Genomic DNA, 17,924 nt, shown 5'->3' on the forward strand with positions numbered 1-17,924 from the left:
TCGGAGGGAGCAGGGCAAGGGGGGAGCAGGGCAGGTGGGGGGGTGCAGGGGTCGGGGGCTGCGGGGCGAGTGGGGAGCAGGGAAGCACTTAGCAACCCCCAACCAAGCTGAGAGCGGGAGGGAGGAGGGGGAATGTGGGGTGCTCGGGGGGGGGCAGAGTTGGGGGCGGGGGCTTTGGGGAAGGGGTTGGAAGGGGGGAGGGGGCGGGGAGGGGCCCCGTGGAGTGGCCTCTTTTTTCAGTGTTGAAATACGGTAACCCTACAGGTGCGACTCCCAGCATGCAGTGCGGCTCCCCCTCCCCCCCCAGCTGTGCTCCCAGCATGCAGTGCGGCTCCCCCTCCCCCCCCAGCTGTGCTCCCAGCATGCAGTGCGCCCCCCCCCCCACTGTGCTCCCAGCATGCAGTGCGCCCCCCACCCCGGCCAGATGCGACTCCCAGCATGCAGTGCGGCTCCCCCTCCCCCCCCAGCTGTGCTCCCAGCATGCAGTGCGGCTCCCCCTCCCCCCCCAGCTGTGCTCCCAGCATGCAGTGCGGCTCCCCCTCCCCCCCAGCTGTGCTCCCAGCATGCAGTGCGGCTCCCCCTCCCCCCCGGCCAGGGGCGGCTCCCAGCATGCAGCGCGCCCTGGTACCGAGCTAGGGGGCCATGGGACTCCATGTCCCAGCAGGCGCCGCGGCTCCCGCCGTGCATCGCGGCCACAGCGCTCCCAGCATGCACCGCGCGCCATTGGGCCCGCCACTCCCGTGACGCCTCGCGGCCGCGCTGCGATTCCCCTTCCGGCCTCCCGGCGGCTCGCTGGGCCCGGCTTCCGGGGACGCTCTAGCCCGGGACTCGCTGCCCCGCGCGCCCTTCCGCTTCCGGTCTGCGCGAGCCAGCGAGGCCGAGTCCTGCTGCGTGAGGCGCCACCGTCGCCGCGATGCCGACGGGGGACTACGAGTGAGGGGGGCGGGGCTCGGGGGGGCCCGGGGGGGGCGGGGTGAGAAGGGGGGCCCCGGGGGGGGCGGGGGGAGAACGGGGGGCCCGGGGGGGCGGGGGGAGAACGGGGGGGGCGGGATTTGGGGGCGGGGGGAGAACGGGGGGGCCCGGGGGGGGCGCGGTGAGGGGGGAGAACGGGGGGGGCCGGGGGGGCGGGGGGAGAACGGGGGGGGCCCGGGGGGGGCGGGATTTGGGGGCGGGGGGGGCCCGGGGGGGGCGCGGTGAGGGGGGAGAACGGGGGGGCCCGGGGGGGCGGGGGGAGAACGGGGGGGGCCCGGGGCCGGCGGCCTCTGACTCTCTGTCTCCGCAGCTCGAAGCCCAGCTGGGCCGACCAGGTGGAGGAGGAGGGAGATGACGGTGAGAAGCTCCCCCCCCCCCCCCCGCTGCCGCGAGAGCTGGGGGGAGTCCGGTCTCCCTGCCGAAGCCCCCAGGAAGCCCCCACCCCAAACCCCTCATCCCCAGAGCCCTCGCCCCACCCCTGCCGCACATTGGTTTAACCCGTGTGTGGGGGGGTGGGGGAGGGTTAGACGCATTGCTGGTTACATGGAGATGCTGTGGGGACGAGTGCCGGGTCAGAGCCTGCGCAGGGGGCTTCCCCCTGCCCCCCAGGGCAGCTCTGCTCCTTGGGCCGCCCTCGTGGGGGACCGGGCGATTCCCCATGGGGCCCCCACGGCCTGTTGGGACGTGAGATTCCCGCCCGTGCAGCCCCTCGGGGGCACCAGGGGCTCTGCTGCAGGATGGCAGTGCAGCCTCTCCAATCCCCAGCCCGGGGGGCTTCATTCCTGGTCCTCCACCCCCATCGTTAGCTCAGCTCTGAGACCTCGCAGAGGCATAACAGCTGCTTCCCCTCTCCAGACAAATGCATCACCAGCGAGCTGCTGAAGGACCTCCCCCTGAAAGACCTTCCCCTGAGCGGGGGGCTGAAGGACACCCCCCTGAGCGGGGGGCTGAAGGACACCCCCCTGAGCGGGGACCTTAGCGCAGATGTTGAGCTGCTGAAAGGAGGTAAGAGCCGGGGCGCAGGACTCCACACCATGAACACCCGGTCACGCAGCTGTCTCACCAGCCTCCCCCCTTCCCTCTGCAGGTCCCCTCCCATCCCCAAAAGAGCTCATCAACGGGAACATCAAAACCATCACCGAGTACCGGGAGGAGGAGGATGGGCGCAAGGTGAAGGTGAGTGGTGGGGCTGGGGAGCGGGCGCCAGCGGGCCCCATGGTGCACCGGGCTCCAGGCTGGAATCCTCCCCAGCCCCCGCTGCGAAATCCACTGTGTCCGAGCCAGCCTGTTCCCGTCCTGGGGCTGGATCACTCCCCACAGCCCCTTCCCGGGGCAGGACCGTACATTCTGAGCAGTGGAGCTCCCCTGACTGGGTGGCTTGGTTTGCTTTTCCCTTCCCTCCACTTTCTCCTAATTGCAAGGACCGGCCCCACTAGGAATCCCCCATGTGCGGTGTTCCAGCCCCATTGGAATGCAGGTGGGGCAGATGGCGGTCAGAAGCCGGAGCGAAGCAGCCAAGCTTGTCTCCAACTGGAGCATCTGGTTGCGGGCCCAGCGTCAGCACCGCTCCCCTTGGCACGCCGTGACCCCGCCTGCCCCCATGGCACTCAGCAACTGGCACTGTCGTTCCTCTGCAGATCATCCGCACCTTCCGAATTGAGACCAGGAAGGCCTCCAAGGCTGTGGCACGGCGGAAGGTGAGTGGGCTCAGCGCTGGGATAGCAGGGCCACGAGGGGTTAATCCGCAGGGGCCGTTTGCCTTGGGGGTGGCTTAGCAGATGTCTGTGCATCTTCCCAGCTCTGCCAGCTCACCCCAGGGTTCTGCTTCCTCCCTCATCTCGCTGCCAGTCCCTCCTCCCATCCCCACGGCTCTCCTGGGAACCCCTTGCCCTCACGCTGCATTAGCCCTCTGCTGGGCAACGGGGGCTGCTGAGCCCGGGCAAGGGGTCAGAGCCAGTGGGGCTTTCCTGGGGCTACTAGGGGCTGGCCACGCTGGGGCTCCCACACCTGCGGGGCAGTTGGTGTCGTGTCCTGCTAGAGGGGGCAAGGCCCAGGGACGTGGGGGGGGGGGGTGGGAGCATGTCCCCATTATCCCCTCAGCTCCCCAACACCCGGTGTGATCATTGGCTCTCCCCCAGAATTGGAAGAAATTCGGCAACTCTGAGTTTGATGCTCCGGGCCCCAATGTGGCCACGACCACGGTGAGCGATGACGTCTTCATGACCTTCATCACCAGCAAGGAGGTGAGTGGGGGCTGGGCTAACCGGGGGACGGGGGGGGGTAAAGTAGGTCTCTGGGTGGCTAATGGGATCTCAAGGGGACCAGGCAGGGTCCGTCTGCCCAGCGGGTGGAACTGGGCTACTCTGGGATGGGGAGGGGAGCCTTGGCTCGCCGGCTTTGGGGTGGGGGGATGGGGGAGCCGCAGTGGAGGGTTGGGGCTCCCACTCCCAGTGGGGAGGTCTCCCGGGGGCTGACGGCGCGGCCCCATCTGCTGCAGGACCTGAACTGCCAGGAGGAGGAGGACCCCATGAACAAGCTGAAGGGGCAGAAGATCGTGTCGTGCCGGATCTGCAAGGGCGACCACTGGACGACGCGCTGCCCCTACAAGGACACGCTGGGCCCTATGCAGAAGGAGCTGGCTGAGCAGCTGGGCCTGTCCACGGGCGAGAAGGAGAAGCTTCCAGGAGGTGCGGGCGGCCCCATGGCCCTGGGCAGGGCAGGGTCACTGCACGGGGGGTGAACAGGGCAGGTGGGAGCCCGGGAGTACAGTGGGGGATGGGCGGGGGGAGCAGCAGGGGCTGCCCAATGGAGGCTGAGGGGGATGCAGTGGGGGAGGGAGGTGCAGCGGGGGCGTGACTGTGCCCCTTTACCTGTCTCTTGATTAAATCGCCCGCCCTACACCCGCTCTGACTCAGCTGGCGCTTTGGCGGGTTCTGCTCAGGCGCGTATTTCAAAGCCTGTCCGCGCCCAATGGGTCGCCCAGCGTGGGGACTCGCTTGTGCTCGATTCACAGGCTCAGAAGAGGTGAGGGATTCTTCGAACCCCCCCGCCTGGGTGTGCAGGGCCCACTGTGGGGATAGGAAAAACCTGGGAGCTGTGCCCCCTCGTTTAGCCTGGCTGCCTTTCCTTCCCCCCGGGCTGCTGCTGCTTTCAGGCCATGAGTCGCTGGTGGGCCGCTGTTTCCTGCCTCCCCCTCTCCGCGCTCCTTTCAGTGCCCCGCCTCCTCTGTGCAGCCCCTTCTGGCCAGCTCCTACTTCGTGGCCGTTTTGCTGCTGCTCGTTTCTATCCTTTTTCGTTCTGCTGCCTCACCCAAAATCAACAGAAACCCCCAAGCTGAGGCCAGCTCTGCCTCTTCCCAGGCGTCTCGCTCTGAGTCACTTACAAATCTCGTCTGCCAATGCTTGAAGTGTGAGCCCCGGCCAGCCCCCGGTGCGTAAATCCTGCTGCGGCGCTGTGCCGCTCTCCTCGGGGAGCCCATACCCAGAAGCCCCATGTTACCCGTCTGCTGGAGCGTAGGCTCTGCCCTGGCCCGCCTGCCTCCAGCAAACTCCCTGCTCTGCCAGTGCCTGCCAGGAAACATTCCCTGCCACCCAGGGGCTGCGGAGCCAGAGGGTGCTGACCCCTTGTCCCCTCGGGTGAATACTGAGTGGCCCCGCTTGTCCCCTTCCATCATCCCGAAAACCTCTGCAAAGTGAACCCAGGCAAAGCCCCTCTGCCGGCTGCTTGTTCTTTGGGGGCAGGCGCCAAGCTCAGGTCCCTTTGCCCTCTCCGCTGGCGTGATCACTTTGATTGCCTTAGATGCAAATGTCTTTCTGTTGTCCTTTGTCCTTTGCTTGTCAGCGAGCTATGGCACTTCCTCCTCCACTTGTTAGCCTGGTCCCTGCAGACAGGGCAGTGCCCGTCCCTTGGCCTTGGGCAGGCAGGTCGATCCGCTGCCTCTGTGGGAGATTTTAAGAATGTCTTTTCAGTGCGCACAATTGGTCACATGCAGCCCGACCAGCCAGCGGGTCGCTGGGGATTGTAGAGCTTACAGATACCGTTTGGCTGCTCCTCTGCCAACTGGCTTAAAGGCTCTTAGGGTCACGGGGGATGTGTGTGTGTGCAGAGCAGGGCCACCCAGTGGGGGCTGAGGGGAAGGCAGGTCCCGGGGGGGAGGGGTGCAGCGGGGGCTTCCCAGTGGGGGCTGAGGGGCAGGCAGGTCCCCGGGGAGCGGGCGCAGCGGGGGCTCCCCAGTGATGGCTATGGGGAGGGGGTGCAGTGGGGGCTCCCCAGTGATGGCTATGGGGAGGGGCTGCAGCGGGGGCTCCCCAGTGATGGCTATGGGGAGGGGGTGCAGCGGGGGCTCCCCAGTGATGGCTATGGGGAGGGGCTGCAGCGGGGGCTCCCCAGTGGGGGCTGAGGGGCAGGCAGGTCCCCGGGGAGCGGGCGCAGCGGGGGCTCCCCAGTGGGGGCTGAGGGGAGGGTAGGTCCCTGGAGGTGGGGGATGGGTGGGATCCGGGCACTGCTCAAAGCCCTGTGTTCCTGCTCTCCCAGAACCGGAGCCGGTGCAGGCCCAGCAGAGCAAGACGGGGAAGTATGTCCCGCCCAGCCTGCGTGACGGAGCCAGCCGCCGCGGGGAGTCCATGCAGCCCAACCGCCGGGGTAAGTGCTGGGGCCTGGCGCCCACCACAGGGGCAGGGCTGAGCTGCAGACCAGCGGCCTTTCCACTTATCGCCACTAGCCTGGAGGGCAGCCTGGACTCACGGTGCTTCCCCAGCTCCGTGCCTCGGTTTCCCCACGTGCAGTGGGCTGACGGCACCTCCTGCAGGGTGCGTGTGACTCACGCTGGACTGTTCCCCGCTCACCCAGCTTGGGATCCCCAGGGCTCTGGCAGCGCCATGCTGCTGGCTGCCCTGACCCGCCCCTCTCTCGCCAGCCGATGACAACGCCACCATCCGGGTCACCAACCTGTCGGAGGACACGCGGGAGACCGACCTGCAGGAGCTGTTCCGCCCCTTCGGCTCCATCTCCAGGATCTACCTGGCCAAGGACAAGACCACGGGGCAGTCCAAGGTGAGGCCTTGGGGGGGAGGGGGCGGGGAGAACCAGGCCATGCCAGGCACTGTCCCACAACCCCCCCTTCTTTCTGGGGGTCCCAGGGACTGGAGTGAGCCCCCACCCTGCTCTCACCACCTGCTTCCTCCCCCAGGGCTTCGCCTTCATCAGCTTCCACCGGCGCGAGGATGCCGCCCGCGCCATCGCTGGTGTCTCCGGCTTTGGCTATGACCACCTCATCCTCAACGTGGAATGGGCCAAGTGAGTGCCAGGCCTGGGGCAGATGCGGGGGGGGTCCCCTTGTGGCTGCCCCCCCTTGGGCTGCTCTCTGGCTGCTGTCCCATGTGGGGCGGGGGGTGGGTTGGAGCGTGGGGAGGGGGAGGGTAGAGCCGATCCCCGGCTTCATTCCCATTCTAACCCCCCTCTTCCCCACACAGACCCTCCACCAACTGAGGCCGACACCCTGCCTGCTGCTGCACCAGGAACGGCTGATGCTGTTGGGAGACCTGGTTGTTAATAAAGGTTCATCCCAGCCGGGCGTGTGGCGGTCTCACTTCCTCCCCCGCCTGCGCCGGGCCGGCCCCCCTGCACATCTCTCAGCCGGGCAGGAAGTTGGGGGTTGTGGGGGCTGGCGGCAGCGAGCTCCATGTTACGCAATGCGGCTGGCGGGAGCGGGGGCTGACTCAGCCTCCAGCGTCCCAGCGCCGTGGGGCCATGTGACGGGCGCAGTCGCAGCGCATGGGGGGGCTCACGGCCCTGCTGTGCTGCGGGGGCCGTGGTGACAGGCCCAGGAACCAGGCGGCTCTGAGCTCTGCTCCCGCTTCCAGCCTGCGCAGGGGCTTGCGGATGCTGTAAGAGAGCGACAGGACACCGCAGCCGGCTGACTCTGCTTTAATGGCCGATCTCGCAGGAGCCCAGCCCCTGCTGCGGTAACGGGGGTGTCACAAGCCCCACTCGCTGAGGGGCTCAGAGGGGGGTTGGCGTCTAGCTGAGGAGGGAGGAGCTGCCCCCCAGAGTTTGGGGCAGGCAGCCGGAGCAGCTGCTGTTACCCCCTGCGTGGTCTGGCCTGGGCTGCGGGGGGGAGAGCCAGTCCTGTGTGCTGGCAGCACAAAGTGTGGGGGGAGGCTGGTTCCATCCCCGGTGTCAGCCACAGGCCTTGAGCTCCATGTTCTCTGAGGGCTGGCCCCTGTCCTGCCCGCGGGGGGCCCTGCACCAGCCCCGCATGCTGTCGGCCAGGGCGCCGTAGAGCAGCGGGTGGGCGCAGATGTTGAGGGTGACCAGGATTTTGCTGAGCTGGTAGGCGGAGTGGACGAACAGCGCGTGCTGGTAGTTCGGCGCCTTGCCCAGCAGACACTGCTGCCGCAGGTGCAGGTTGAGGTTGCGCAGGGTGTGGTAGGGCAGGTAGGAGACAGCGTAGAGGGCCACCCCCACGCTCACCAGCCTCCCCACCTTGCGCTTCTCCAGCCGTGTGATGTGGGGGTTGCGGCAGACGGTGCAGAGGATGGCCGCGTAGGAGAAGAGCGTGAGCAGGAAGGGCAGCCCGCAGCCGAAGGCCGCCAGGAAGAGGCTGTAGGGCAGGTAGCGGGGCAGTTGCTCGTCCGTGGCGCTGCCCATGCACTCGGTGCAGTTCCCCCTGGGCTGCAGCTCCGAGAAGTGCAGGGTGGGGGCGGAGAGGCCGGCTACCAGCAGCCAGCCGGCGCCGCTCAGCAGCTTGGCGTGGCGCGGCTCCAGCCGGCCGTGCACCAGCAGCGGGTGCACGATGCCCAGGTAGCGGTTCAGGCTGATGCAGGTGAGGAAGAAGATGCTGCCGTACAGGTTGCAGCTGAAGAGGAAGCGCTCGAGCTTGCAGAGGGCCAGGCCGTAGCGCCAGTGCTTGGGCGGGTAGTAGTAGGCGGCCAGGAAGGGCAGGGAGAGGGCGTAGAGCAGGTCGCTGACGGCCAGGTTGAAGGAATACACGATGCCCGTGTGCCAGGTGCGCTCACGCGCCACGAAGCGGTAGATGGCGAAGGCGTTGCCGGCGAAGGCCAGGAAGAACTCCACCGTCACCACTGGCCACATGTGCTCCTGGAACTTACTGAAGGAAACATTGCAGGCCCCCGGCCCCTCAGCACCTGTAGCACTCATCCTGGGGCAAAGGAAGGGGGGGCTGGGTTAGAGGTTCCCTGCCTGCGCCTGGGGGCTGAGCTCACCCCTGCAGGCCGGATGCTGAGGTGGCTGCAGGGTCTCCGCCTAGGCAGGGAGGGGTGGACTTTCACACGCTGGTTGGTGAGAACAGGCTGTGCTGGCAGGTCTGTTCCCTGCGTGGGGCTGCTGGAGGGGCCCAGCCAGGACCTCTGGGCAGCCAGTGCAGGTTGACGAGGGCCTGGGACTGACCACATGGTGCACCCAGTGAGCGGCCATGGCCAGCCCCATACATCATGTTCCCCCCCCTGCCCTGCTGCAGGTGAACATCCCTGAGGAACCCCCCAGGCTGCAGCTGGCTACAGTAACTCCTCACTCCATAGTTCTGTTCCTGAAAAATGCGACTTTAAGCAAAACGATGTTAAGCAAATCCAATTGCCACATAAGAATTAATGCAAATGGGGGGTTGGGTTCCAGGCAATTTTTTTTCACCAGACAAAAGACTATATATATATATACACACATACCGTATACGTTTTAAACAAACCATTTAATAGTGGGACAGAGCGATGATGACTGTGAAGCTTGGTTGAGGTGGTGGAGTCAGAGGGTGGGATATTTCCCAGGGAATGCCTTGCTGCTAAATGATGAACTAGCACTCGGCTGAGCCCTCAAGGGTTAACACGTTGTTGTTAATGGAGCCTCGCTCTACAGGGCAGCATCGCAGAGACACCGGGTGTGTCTGAGGCTATGGCTACACTGGTGCTTTACAGCGCTGCAACTTTCTTGCTCAGGGGGTGTGAAAAAACGCCCCCGAGCGCCGCAAGTTTCAGCGCTGTCAAGCACCAGTGTACGCGGGGAGCCTGCCCCAGCGCTGGGAGCTAATCCCCTGGGGGAGGTGGAGTACCTGCAGCGCTGCGAGAGCGCGACCACACGCACTTCAAAGGGCTCCCGCGGCAGCACTTTGAAGGTTTGAGCGTAGCCAGGCCTGAGAGCGGGAGATGCACATTTCCCCTTGAAGTAGCTGACCCCACTGCCTTATTAGAGCAGCTTGCGGAGACAGCTGCTGCTGCCTGGAAGCTCCCTCTGTCCCCCCCCCTATGGAAATGGGGTAAGCGGGGTGCAGAAGGGGGAGAGGGACACCCTGACATTACAGGAGGAAGGGGGGAAGTGAGGGGCTAGAGCAAGCAGGAGGCTCCCAGGAGCAGCACAGGGCAGTGGGGGGAGGAACTGCCGGCAATTGGTAGCCTGCTGGGCGGCTATTGCCCAGGGGACTTAGGGGAGCCGGCCCACACTGGTTCTAAGCCCCCACCAGCTCAGTCCAACGGGCAGTGGACAAAGCAGGCGGCTGCCAAACGAGCACGTTCCCTAACGGCTCAGCAACGTTAACCGGGAGGACTGTAAGTGAGGAGTTACTGTACTGGGAGCAGCGCTGCCCCGGCCCCATGGTCTTCACTGCCCATTTCCAACAGGGGTTTAAGCCGGGGGGGTCTGCCCATGCCTGGCTGTGAGGGGCTGGGCCCAGCTCAGTCACCACTGCCCCCCACCCCCCCCAGGGCAGAGCCACTCTTATGGTAGAACCTTCTCCCCACCATGTGCTTCCCTGGGCCTGCTCCCTGCCCCAGAGCCACAACTGCTCCCCCCACCCCTGGGAGCCGGTGCCCCCAACCCCTGGCTGCTGCACGGCCAGCTCTGGGGACAGCCGCCCCCCACGATGCTGAGCCTGTGAGGTGTCTCCTCCCCCTGCCGGCCGCCCCCAGCTCAGCTCCCCCCATCCCCACAGCTGGTCACTCACCCTGCCCCCACGCAGCACAGGGGGCTCAGCTCTTCCCACCCCCCCCAACCCGCTCTGCCCTTGGCAGCTCTAGGGCCAGAACCACCCACGCCATGGACTGGCGATGCTGCTCCAGGGGCCCGCAGCAGCTGCAGCCCCTCCGGGAGAGCGGCAAGCCATGGCGTTGCCCGCCCAACCCCCCAGCATTCAGTGCAGCATGGCCCCCTGGCCTGAGAACGCCCAGAAATGCCCCCCCAGCCGCCCTCACCTGGCACTGCGCTGCGCCCGGGGGCAGCAGGACCCGCCGCAGGCTGGAGAGGGAAGCAGTAGCAGGGTGTTCCTTCCTGCTGGCAGCTGGCTGCAGCCTGAAGACGCTGCTCCACCCCTTCCCCCCCAGCCCGAGGGTGGTGGGAGGGCCTAGCACCCTGCCCTGGCAGCCCGCGCCTCAGCCTCCAGCCTTCCGCCACATCGGGGAAGGGCGGGAACCGCCCAGAGATCCCATCCTGCCCCCAGCGCAGCTCAGAGGCTGGCAGCACCCAGCCAGCACCACTGGCCGTGCCTGAGCAGGGGCCACACGGGACCTGGCTGGGAGGGGAGGGGAGGGCAGGGCACCCCCTCCCCCCACACACAGAGCACCAGCACACAGACCAGAGAGCAATGCAGAGTGATCTATTGAACAGCCAGCCCCCACCCCCGTTCCCCCAGTCTATGAATAAGGCAGATGTCCTGGGGGGGGCTAGTGCTGCCCCTTCTTGGGGGCCCGGGGCCTCTGGCGCCCCCCCTGCCCCCGGGCTGCCTGCTTCCTCCGCAGCCCTGGCTTCCCCGGCCCTTTGAGCCTAGGGCCTCGCTTGGTTCCCTGCTGCGCCGGATGCCTGGGTCCTTTCGGCTTTGGACTCCGTGCTCCTCGCTGCTGCCCGCGGCCCTTAGGGCTCCGTGGGTCCTTCTGCTGGCCAGGCCTCTGAGAGTTCCCAAGCTCCCTCTGCTGCCTGGGGCTGCGCCCGCCCCTCTGCGGCTGGCCAGGGGGTCTCCTGTGCTTCGCCTTGTGGCTGGCAGGCTGCTCCCCAGGCGGGCTGGTTCTGAGTCTCTTGCTGGGCTGGGGGGAGCGCAGGGGCCCGTGTTTCCTCTTGGTGCTTTTGGGGAACAGATCTAGAGATGGGGGGAGAACCAGGGAGTAGAGAGTCAGGATCCAGGACAGGCAGGTCCCCGTGGGTAGGGAATAGGGTCCCATAGGACAGGGGAGATGCAGCCCCGGTGCCCAGTGGGTGGGTGATGGCCCGGTGCCTCAAGATGGCCCCAGGGTGCGTTACCAGAACCACCCACCAAGGGATTTCCCCCCCTCCCCGAGCACCAGGGGGCTCAGAAGGCAGAGCTGGCTGAAGATGGGACCCCCCCCATCCCCAAAACTAGGCTTCAATTCCAGCTACACCAGCCGCAAGGCACTGCGCAGGCGGGGGGGCTAGACCCAGCGCGGGGGGTGGAGGGAGCTAGACCCAGCTCAGGCCGCGTGACAAGGCTCTGCCGGGGGCTGTGCTGGAGCCGGGGGTGGGAGGCTAGACCCAGCGTGACAGGGGACGGGGCTCTGCGGGGGCTGCGCTGGAGCCGGGGGGCTAGACCCAGCGTGACAGGGGACAGGGCTCTGCCAGGTGCATCAGTGCGTTTACTTTGAACTGAACTCACAGAACACGCTCAGGAAGATTCACATCATCAGCTGCACCCGGCGTGGAGACTCGGGGACCCCGGCTCCCCCCCGTCCCCTGGGCTGGGAGCAGGCCCAGGCCAGCTCGTCTGGGGTCACGACTCACCTGCGTCGGGCTCCTCGCCCACTTCCTGCCGGTAATATTCTGCGTCGTCGTCTGATTGGTTGGCCAGGTCCTGGTCCGCCGGCATCCCAGGATCCTCGGCTCCACTGTCACCATCCTCCCCCTGCTGCTGCTTCCTCCTGATCCCGGCCAGGCTCTGCTTCCTGCACCCCAAAGCACCAACGTCAGCCCCCGAGGGGACTACAACTCCCAGCATGCACCAGGCTCCTCTCCCTCAAGCCCACCACCAACCCGGCCAGCTGCTGCTGCCCCCAGACAGGACAGGGATGGGGGGGCCTCCCGCTCACCTGTGGGCCTCCCGCTGCTCCTTCTTGCGCTGCACATCGGCCTCCTGCCTGCGGCGCCGCTCTGCCTTCAGCTGCAGCCGCTCCTCCTTCCTGGCCAGGGCCGCCCGGAGCTCCTCCTCCGTCTTGAGAACTGGGGGGGAAGAGGGGAGGGGCTCAGTGGGGACAGAGCCCACGGATTCGAACTCGCCACTCACTGGCAGAGAACGGGAGTGACGTGGGGCCTGGTAGACCCGGAGGGGGACGATGGGCGCCGGCCGGGCACTTACTGAAGCTGTGGTAGAGCACGTTGCCCTGGTTCAATCCTTCCTCCACCTTGATGAGCTGCAGGGTCATTCGGGGCCCGATCTGCGAGGGAGGCGACAGAATCCATCAGACAAGGGCAGGCCCCAGGCCCCTGCCTGGTCACAGCTGGGAGCCCCGGCGGAGCAGGCAGGGGGTGTGGAGCCCCCCCGGCCTCCCACGCAGCCCCGTGGCCGGATCAGAACGTTTACTTTGAAGATCATGGTGCTATCAAGGTCTCTGTTGTCATCACACCGTGCCAACTGGCCCCGCCCCCTGCCCCTGGGGGCAGCACACACCTCAGTGAGACGCACAGCGCTCTGCTGGGCCTTCATGTTCCCCCGGCCCGCGTATGCCTGGGGCAGCTCCAGGATATTGTGGGTCCCGTCCTGCTCGGCCTCGCTCTCCGACAGGTTAATGTCCCTACGGGGGAAAACCCGGCCCGTCACAGGACACAACCTGGCAGAGCCCTGCACTGACCCACCAGCACCCACCCCCTCCCAGAGCCAGGGAGAGACCCCAGGAGTCCTGGCTCCCAGCCCCACCCCTGCTCCAACCACCAGCCCCCACCCTCTCCCAGAGCTGGGGACAGAACCCAGGAGTCCGGGCTCCCAGCCCCCCACCCCCGCTCTAAGCCAATCTCTGCTCCACTGTACAAGTGCAGCCTCTCCCCAGCTCCATGCCCCGTGGGCAACTCCCCAAGCGCCAGGCACCGAGCTCCTGGTTCCCAAGCTCAGGGGCACAGACAACGGGCGACGCAGGGCGACCTGCCCGTGGGAGTGGTGGGCAGGGCTGACTGACCCGCCAGGCGCTGCAGTGTCTCAGATCCTGGCCCTGCACTGCCACCTCCCCAGCCCAGCCCGGCCCGGCCCCCGCGCTCACTTGGCCAGCAGCTCACTGATGTCCTCCAGCCGGCTCATGTTGGGGAATTTCTCCTGCAGCAGCTTCTTGAGGCCTTTGCTCGCCCCCACAGGCACCACCTTCAGGCTGCTGGGGGAGAGGAGACGGGAGGGGTCATGCACCAGGTCACCCAGCTCAGTGGGCAGGGGGACTCTGGGAGCAGGAGGGGCCGAGAAGGACCCAGCTCCGGGCACCAGAAGGGGCTCAGGAAGGGCAGACGGGACTGACCAGCTTAGCAGGTCTGCCAGCCGGGCGAGCCTGGCAATGGCAGGGAACAGACGGTGGGAAACCGTGCCGGGGGAACTGCAACGTGATTCGAACCCAGCGCTCCACAGCTGCTCCCGGTCAGGCCGTGCAGCCAGCGGAGCAAGAAGCACAGCCCACCCCCGCACACCCTGCTCTCCCCCGCTGCTGGGACAGGGTCTGTCCTGGGAAGGGGCCGAGCCCCGTGTGGACGTGCCAAAGGGAGCCGGTCGGGGTCAGGTTCTGCGCCTGGTGCTCTGAGCCGCCAGGGATTCAGGTGACAGCCGGGAAGAAGGAGCTGCTCAAAGACAGCAAGCTGCTAGCGTGTGTCTGTCTGTCTGGCTACGATCCCCCCCGGTTCCCTCCCCCTGGATGCCTCAGAGCGTTTACTGGAGGATGAAATCACCGAGCCATCAGCAGACTATACCCTCATCACCAGCATCCAGCCAGGCAGAGCCGTAGGGGTCGCCTGCCGAGACGGAGCCCCCCTTCCCCTCTCACACAGCCCAGTCCATCTCCCTCGGTGCCCCGCGGTGCACGGCCCCGACCGCCGCCCGTCCCCAGCGCAGACCCTTACTAGTGCCGGAAGTCCAGAAGCTGGGAGTCCGAGTTGTAGCTGATCAGCAGGCACCTCTTGATGGCGTTGAGGTTGACCTGGGGGCAGAGCCGCACGGCCGTGAGCACCAGAGACGAGCACCAGCCCCAGCGGGGGTTCCCCCCACCCCGGCCAGCCCCCAGGGAACCCCATGCTTCCTGCAGCACAGGCTGGGGGGCCCCACAGCGCCCCCTCCCCCCGCACACCCACCTTGTGCACGTTGATGGAGGGGAACATGTTCTGGAACATGGTGGCCATCAGCTTGATGTGCATCTGCTGCAGGCCGAAGTTGTTGAGCACCAGCAGCGGGTGGTGCGTGAACTGCTGCTCGTGCATGCGGTGGCGCTTCAGGGAGGACACCACGTCCTTGATGAGCGAGTACTGGAGGGCGGAGCAGAGCAGGGGGTCGGGGCGCTGGCGAGAGGTAAGGGGGGCTCTGTGCTGCATAGCTGGGCCGGGGAGGGGGCGTCACCCTTGGCAGCCCCAGCTTGTGCTCAGCAGCGCACGGTGGAGCCAGGGCAGCAGCGTGATCGCTGTGCGGGTAGCACCCCCTTACTCTCCCCCGCAGAGTTACACAGGCCCAGCTCAGACCTCCGTGGCCAGGGACAGACCTGGACACCCACAACCCACACACGTTTAGTTGGCCTGGGAGTTAAGGACGCAGGAATAACTGGCCCGTGCTAATCCCAAACTAACAGGGGTGGGGGCAGCTCCGGATCCCCAGCCCAGCCCACCTGTGTGACTTTGAAGGTCAGTGTTGGGCCTCCCGGGAGACGGACGAGTTTCTGCGGGAGAGACAGACACACACAGGAGTCAGGGTAAGGTCAGCACCACAGCACCCACCCACCAGTGCGGTGCCAGGCGCAGTGCCGAGCAGGCTGCCCGGGTCTGCACGTCTCGCTCTGCCAAGCGGGGCGGATACATCAGTGCGTTTACTTTGGAACTGAAATCACAGAGCGAGCTCAGTAACATTTGCTTCATCAGCTGCATCCGAGGCAGAGCCCCTAGGAGACCCCAGGGGAAGGAACGTCAGTGGGACTAGAAAGGCGGGCACCCACCTAGGCACACGCCTCCCTGCACCCCAGCTCAGGGCAATGCCGGACAGCGCCGGCCCTGAGCGCCGGCCCTGTGCTCCGGACCAGTCTGTAGGGGAAGATGGTGGCAGGAACAAAGGCTCAAGCAATCAGCAAAGGCCCCAGCAAGACTCCTCCCAGCCATGGGGAGAGGCCTGCCCCTTCCTGAACCCAGGGAGCTGTTCTAGCCTGACCAGGCACGGAGCCGGGGGACTGAGTATTTCCCCCCCAGCCCCACAGGCTCTCCCAAATCCCCCCAGCCCCCACCATACCACTTACAAAGTTGACGTTGGTGGGGGATTTGGTGAAGACCAGGAAGTGCGTCACGCCCAGGGGCCCCGCCACCGCCACAAAATCCTTCAGCGAGTTCTTCTTCCGTACCTGGAAGACAGCAAGTGTCACGCTACCCGCCACACTCACCCCGGGGCCTGTGGCCTGAAAAGGGGTGTTCCCAGAGACTGTACTCCCCGCCCAGAGCCAGGAGAGAACCCCGGCGTCCTGACTCCCACCCCACCCCCTCTAACTCACTAGACCCCGCGGCCCTCCTGGTGCCGGGACAGAACCCAGGAGTCCTGCCCGCGCGACATTGAATTCAAAGCCCGGCCTCCGTGGACCCGCAGGCTTTGCAGCACCCAGCAGCAGGGGCCGGGACCCCTGGGCGTGGGGGGGGGGGGCGCGGCCGGGACCCCTGGGCATGGGGGGGGGGGCGGCCGGCCGCGGGGCCCGGGACCCCTGGGCGTGGGGGGGGGGGGCGGGCGGCTGGCCGCGGGGGCTCACCTGCAGGGTGCTGGCTGTGAACGGCTCCATCACCCGCCGCACGTCCAGGATGAGCTGCTGCAGGCTCCGGCCCACGCGCCCGCGGTGGAAGACGAAGGAGTGAGGGACGGAGGCGAACTGCTCCTGGGCCCGCTGCTGGGCGGCCGCCCGCGCCCGCTTCTGGTTCTTGGTCTGCGGGGGAGGCGGCAGGGGGTCAGCAGCGCCCCCCACGTCCAGCTGGGACCCCCATCTCCCCTCCCCCCCCACGTCCAGCACCCCCCATGTTCCCCCCACCCTCACATCCCCTGGGACCCCCATCTCCCCTCCCCCGACACCCTGTTCCCCCCACCTCCAGCACCCCCCTGTTCCCCCCACCATCACACCCCCCCTGGAACCCCCATCTCCCCTCCCCCCACATCCTGCCCCCCCCACCTCCAGCACCCCCCTGTTCCCCCCACCATCACATCCCCTGGGACCCCCCCATCTCCCCTCCCCCCCACCTCCAGCACCCCCATGTTCCCCCCACCCTCACATCCCCTGGGACCCCCCCATCTCCCCTCCCCCCCACCTCCAGCACCCCCATGTTCCCCCCACCCTCACATCCCCTGGGACCCCCATCTCCCCTCCCCCGACACCCTGTTCCCCCCACCATCACACCCCCCCTGGAACCCCCATCTCCCCTCCCCCCACATCCTGCCCCCCCCACGTCCAGCACCCCCCACGTTCCCCCCACCCTCACACCGGCCTGGGACCCCCAGCTCCGCCTGGGACCCCAGCTCCCCTCCCCCCCAACCCCTGGGACCCCCCCCCCCGTGCTCCCCTCCCCCGCACGGGCCCAGACCCCCCCGCACCTTGCCCTCGCGCCCCATGCTGCCGCCGCCGCCGCCTCCCCACGTGGACACGGCACTTCCGGCCCAGCCCGTGCAGCAGCCCCAGCGCGCCGGGCACTTCCGGCCGGTCCCGCCCTCTAAAGGGTCCGGGCGCTTCCGGTAGCTGAAGGGGGCGGGGCTGACCGGCCTGTGCCCCACCCCCCATGTATCCCCCGTGCCCCTCACACACCGCCCCCCCCGTGCCCCACACACACCTGCCCCTGTATCCCCTACACCCACCTGTGCCCCACACATACACTGCGCCCCACACACCTAAAAACCCTGTGCCCCCTCTGCCCCCCGATACACTGCACCCCACACACCTACCCCCTGTATCCCCTACACCCACCTGTGCCCCACACATACACTGCGCCCCACAAACCTACCCCTGATGCCCCCGTATCCCCTAAACCCCCCTGTGCCCCTCTATGCCCGACAAATACTCTGCACCCCACACACCTAAAACCCTGTGCCTCCTGTGCCCCCCATTCACTGCACCCCACACACCTACCCCCTGTACACCCTGTATCCCATACATCCCCGTGCCCCAGACATACACTGTGCCCCACACACCTAATCCCTGTACTCCCTGTATCCCATACACCCCCGCTGTGCCCCACACACCTAACCCCCTGTATCCCATACACCCCCCTGTGCCCCAGACATACACTGTGTCCCACACACCTACCCCCTGTGTCCCCTGTACCCCATACACCCCCCTGTGCTCCAGACTGTGACGAACTGGGCCTGTTCTCACGGTGGTCTGTGAATGCTGACAGGGGAGTGTGCTGGGATAGTCTGCATTGCAAGATGGGATCTGCCCGAGGGCGCATACCTGAGTGTGTAACATGAGAACCCAGGAAGGGGTTGAAGGTGAGGTGACTCCTTAGCCCGGGAAACTGAACAAAGGCTGTGGGAGGGGTCGCAAAAGGAGAGTGCTGGAAGCAGGCTAGAAGGAGGCTGGAGAGATGGCTGGGAGGCAGAGATGGCTCTGACCCCCCAAAGGGGGGTGGGCTGGCATGCCCTGGGACCCCAAGCTGGACCTAACTGAGGGGGGCCCTGTTGTCTGTGCCTGCAAGACCTGTCTTGGACTGTATTCCTGTCATCCAAATAAACGTTCTGCTTTACTGGCTGGCTGAGAGTCATGGTGAATCGCAGGAAGCCGGGGGTGCAGGGCCCTGAGTCCCCCAATACTCCGCGA

At 66.8% G+C, this 17,924-nt stretch overlaps 2 protein-coding genes across 2 annotated transcripts; one reads left to right on the plus strand and one right to left on the minus strand.

Moving 5' to 3' along the window:
* Window positions 1–821: 821 nt before the first annotated feature.
* EIF3G (eukaryotic translation initiation factor 3 subunit G) lies at window positions 822–6,540 on the plus strand. The gene is made up of 11 exons (XM_054012567.1): window positions 822–933; window positions 1,283–1,329; window positions 1,828–1,977; window positions 2,060–2,148; window positions 2,610–2,669; window positions 3,111–3,215; window positions 3,470–3,659; window positions 5,506–5,613; window positions 5,888–6,024; window positions 6,161–6,267; window positions 6,444–6,540. Exons 1-11 carry the CDS (start codon window positions 914–916, stop codon window positions 6,457–6,459), a joined length of 1,029 nt encoding a protein of 342 aa, XP_053868542.1. The 5' UTR covers window positions 822–913; the 3' UTR covers window positions 6,460–6,540.
* A 342-nt stretch (window positions 6,541–6,882) lies between these two features.
* Window positions 6,883–16,772, minus strand: LOC128828479 (uncharacterized). Its single transcript, XM_054013177.1, has 15 exons — window positions 16,706–16,772; window positions 15,876–16,046; window positions 15,378–15,479; window positions 14,760–14,810; window positions 14,236–14,406; window positions 14,008–14,084; window positions 13,170–13,277; window positions 12,587–12,710; window positions 12,275–12,353; window positions 12,009–12,138; window positions 11,704–11,864; window positions 10,648–11,047; window positions 10,369–10,486; window positions 10,170–10,318; window positions 6,883–8,131 (listed from the first exon to the last, which is right to left on the minus strand). Exons 1-15 carry the CDS (start codon window positions 16,721–16,723, stop codon window positions 7,150–7,152), a joined length of 2,841 nt encoding a protein of 946 aa, XP_053869152.1. The 5' UTR covers window positions 16,724–16,772; the 3' UTR covers window positions 6,883–7,149.
* Window positions 16,773–17,924: the final 1,152 nt, after the last annotated feature.

The sequence above is a fragment of the Malaclemys terrapin genome, chromosome 23 (assembly GCF_027887155.1).
Source record: "Malaclemys terrapin pileata isolate rMalTer1 chromosome 23, rMalTer1.hap1, whole genome shotgun sequence".
Classification (NCBI taxonomy): domain Eukaryota; kingdom Metazoa; phylum Chordata; order Testudines; family Emydidae; genus Malaclemys; species Malaclemys terrapin.

Excerpts from the sequence above, each read along its gene's own strand:
- EIF3G (XM_054012567.1), top strand. The coding sequence starts at position 914 with ATGCCGACGGGGGACTACGA. Across the intron at positions 1,978-2,059 it reads TGTTGAGCTGCTGAAAGGAG|GTCCCCTCCCATCCCCAAAA; the intron begins GTAAGAGCCGGG and ends TTCCCTCTGCAG. Across the intron at positions 2,149-2,609 it reads AGGATGGGCGCAAGGTGAAG|ATCATCCGCACCTTCCGAAT; the intron begins GTGAGTGGTGGG and ends GTTCCTCTGCAG.
- LOC128828479 (XM_054013177.1), bottom strand. Across the intron at positions 13,278-14,007 it reads CTTCTGGACTTCCGGCACTA|CAGCCTGAAGGTGGTGCCTG; the intron begins GTAAGGGTCTGC and ends CCTCTCCCCCAG. Across the intron at positions 12,711-13,169 it reads ATCAGTGAGCTGCTGGCCAA|GGACATTAACCTGTCGGAGA; the intron begins GTGAGCGCGGGG and ends TTTCCCCCGTAG.